This window comes from Perkinsus marinus, assembly GCF_000006405.1.
Source record: "Perkinsus marinus ATCC 50983 genomic scaffold scf_1104296974516, whole genome shotgun sequence".
NCBI lineage: Eukaryota > Perkinsozoa > Perkinsida > Perkinsidae > Perkinsus > Perkinsus marinus.
In genome coordinates, this window is record NW_003201110.1 from 1 (window position 1) to 1,314 (window position 1,314).

Here is a 1,314-nt window from a genome sequence, read left to right on the forward strand (position 1 = left end):
TAAATTGTAAAAAATGGAATTTTCCTTTCGAACTTACTGAGTAAGTCTTACTCTGCACGATTAGAAATGAACACGATGTCATTCATCACACTTGAGAATAACCATGAAGGACACCGATTACTCCATGTTGAGGATAGCATCCGCAGTTCACGGGTCGTCAGTGACGGCAGTTTCAGCCACCACAGTGTGATTTCATGCAACTTGCACGAAAATAGCGCGCGCGTCTAGTAGTTCGTACCAGTGGCTCTTATCGGCATCAGTGGGATGCTACGTGGAAGCCCGAAGGATCTTTGGGTAACGGCGGGCCGGAGGCCCGCCTACTCCAAGGTTTTAAGCACACCTTCCGCGGGTGCGGACACTCGACCCGGATTGTGCGGACACTCGGCCCCGAGGCCAAGATGCGCTCATAGTAGCGCACGCCACAGTCGGGCTTTCCATAATCTCCACATACCGCCCTCCCTCAATGATGGACGGGATGGAATATACAAAGGTTCTTACTATCGTGGACGCTGCCATCATTGAGCTTATAAGTGTAATTGCCCAGCACTTCATCGACGGTGAAAGGACCATACCACGAGGAGTCAAGGGAGTGAGCCGCCTCGCGCCATCTGAGTACAAAATCACCTTTCTTGAACTGACGACGATTGTTGATGGGGTTAGTAGTAGGGGTTCGGAGGAAGCTATCAGCTTCGGCCTTGTCTAGAAGAGCTATGATATCTTTGAGTTGGGCATTCCTTCGCCTCAAACGCCGGTCAGCCTCGAACTTGACGGAGTCATCAGAGATACCCGGGCGGAGGTCACAGAACCTATCGCTCCACGGAGAGCAACAAGCGCGACCGTAGAACAATTCGAAAGGGGTAGTAGAAGTGTCGCCTAAGCACCGAGAGTTGCATCGAGCCATCGCAACAGGTAGGAATTGGGGCCACAGGTCAGTGTCGCCAGCGCAGAGAACCTTAAGCACCTTCTTCAGGACACCATGCTGTCGTTCCAACAGAGAATTGCGATGGGGGGCAAATGACGGTACATAGGTTGGGACGATACCCCTAGAATAGCACCATCCACGGAAGGTTGTTGATCTGAATGATGAAGCATTATCCATACGCAAGCTACGCATGCAACCATAAGGATAAATTAGTCTACTCTCGAGGGTATCGATGAGAGACTGAGAAGTGCTGGAGCTAATAGCAAAAAACCAGATATGTCGACTAGCTGCATCCATACAGCTTAATACAAACCGGTAGGGATGCTTGGCTGACAAGGGTAGGGGAACCACGACGTCGATGAAGACACAGTCCATCGGAACCATAGCACCAC

The 1,314-nt window shown here is 50.9% G+C and overlaps 1 protein-coding gene across 1 annotated transcript; it reads right to left on the reverse strand.

Moving 5' to 3' along the window:
- Nucleotides 1–498: 498 nt before the first annotated feature.
- On the reverse strand, nt 499–1,114 carry Pmar_PMAR010397 (retrovirus polyprotein, putative; the record flags this gene model as incomplete). Its single annotated transcript, XM_002765835.1, has 1 exon — nt 499–1,114. A coding segment is annotated over one exon (616 nt), but the record flags the coding sequence as incomplete, so codon positions are not given.
- Between the last annotated feature and the right edge of the window lie 200 nt (nt 1,115–1,314).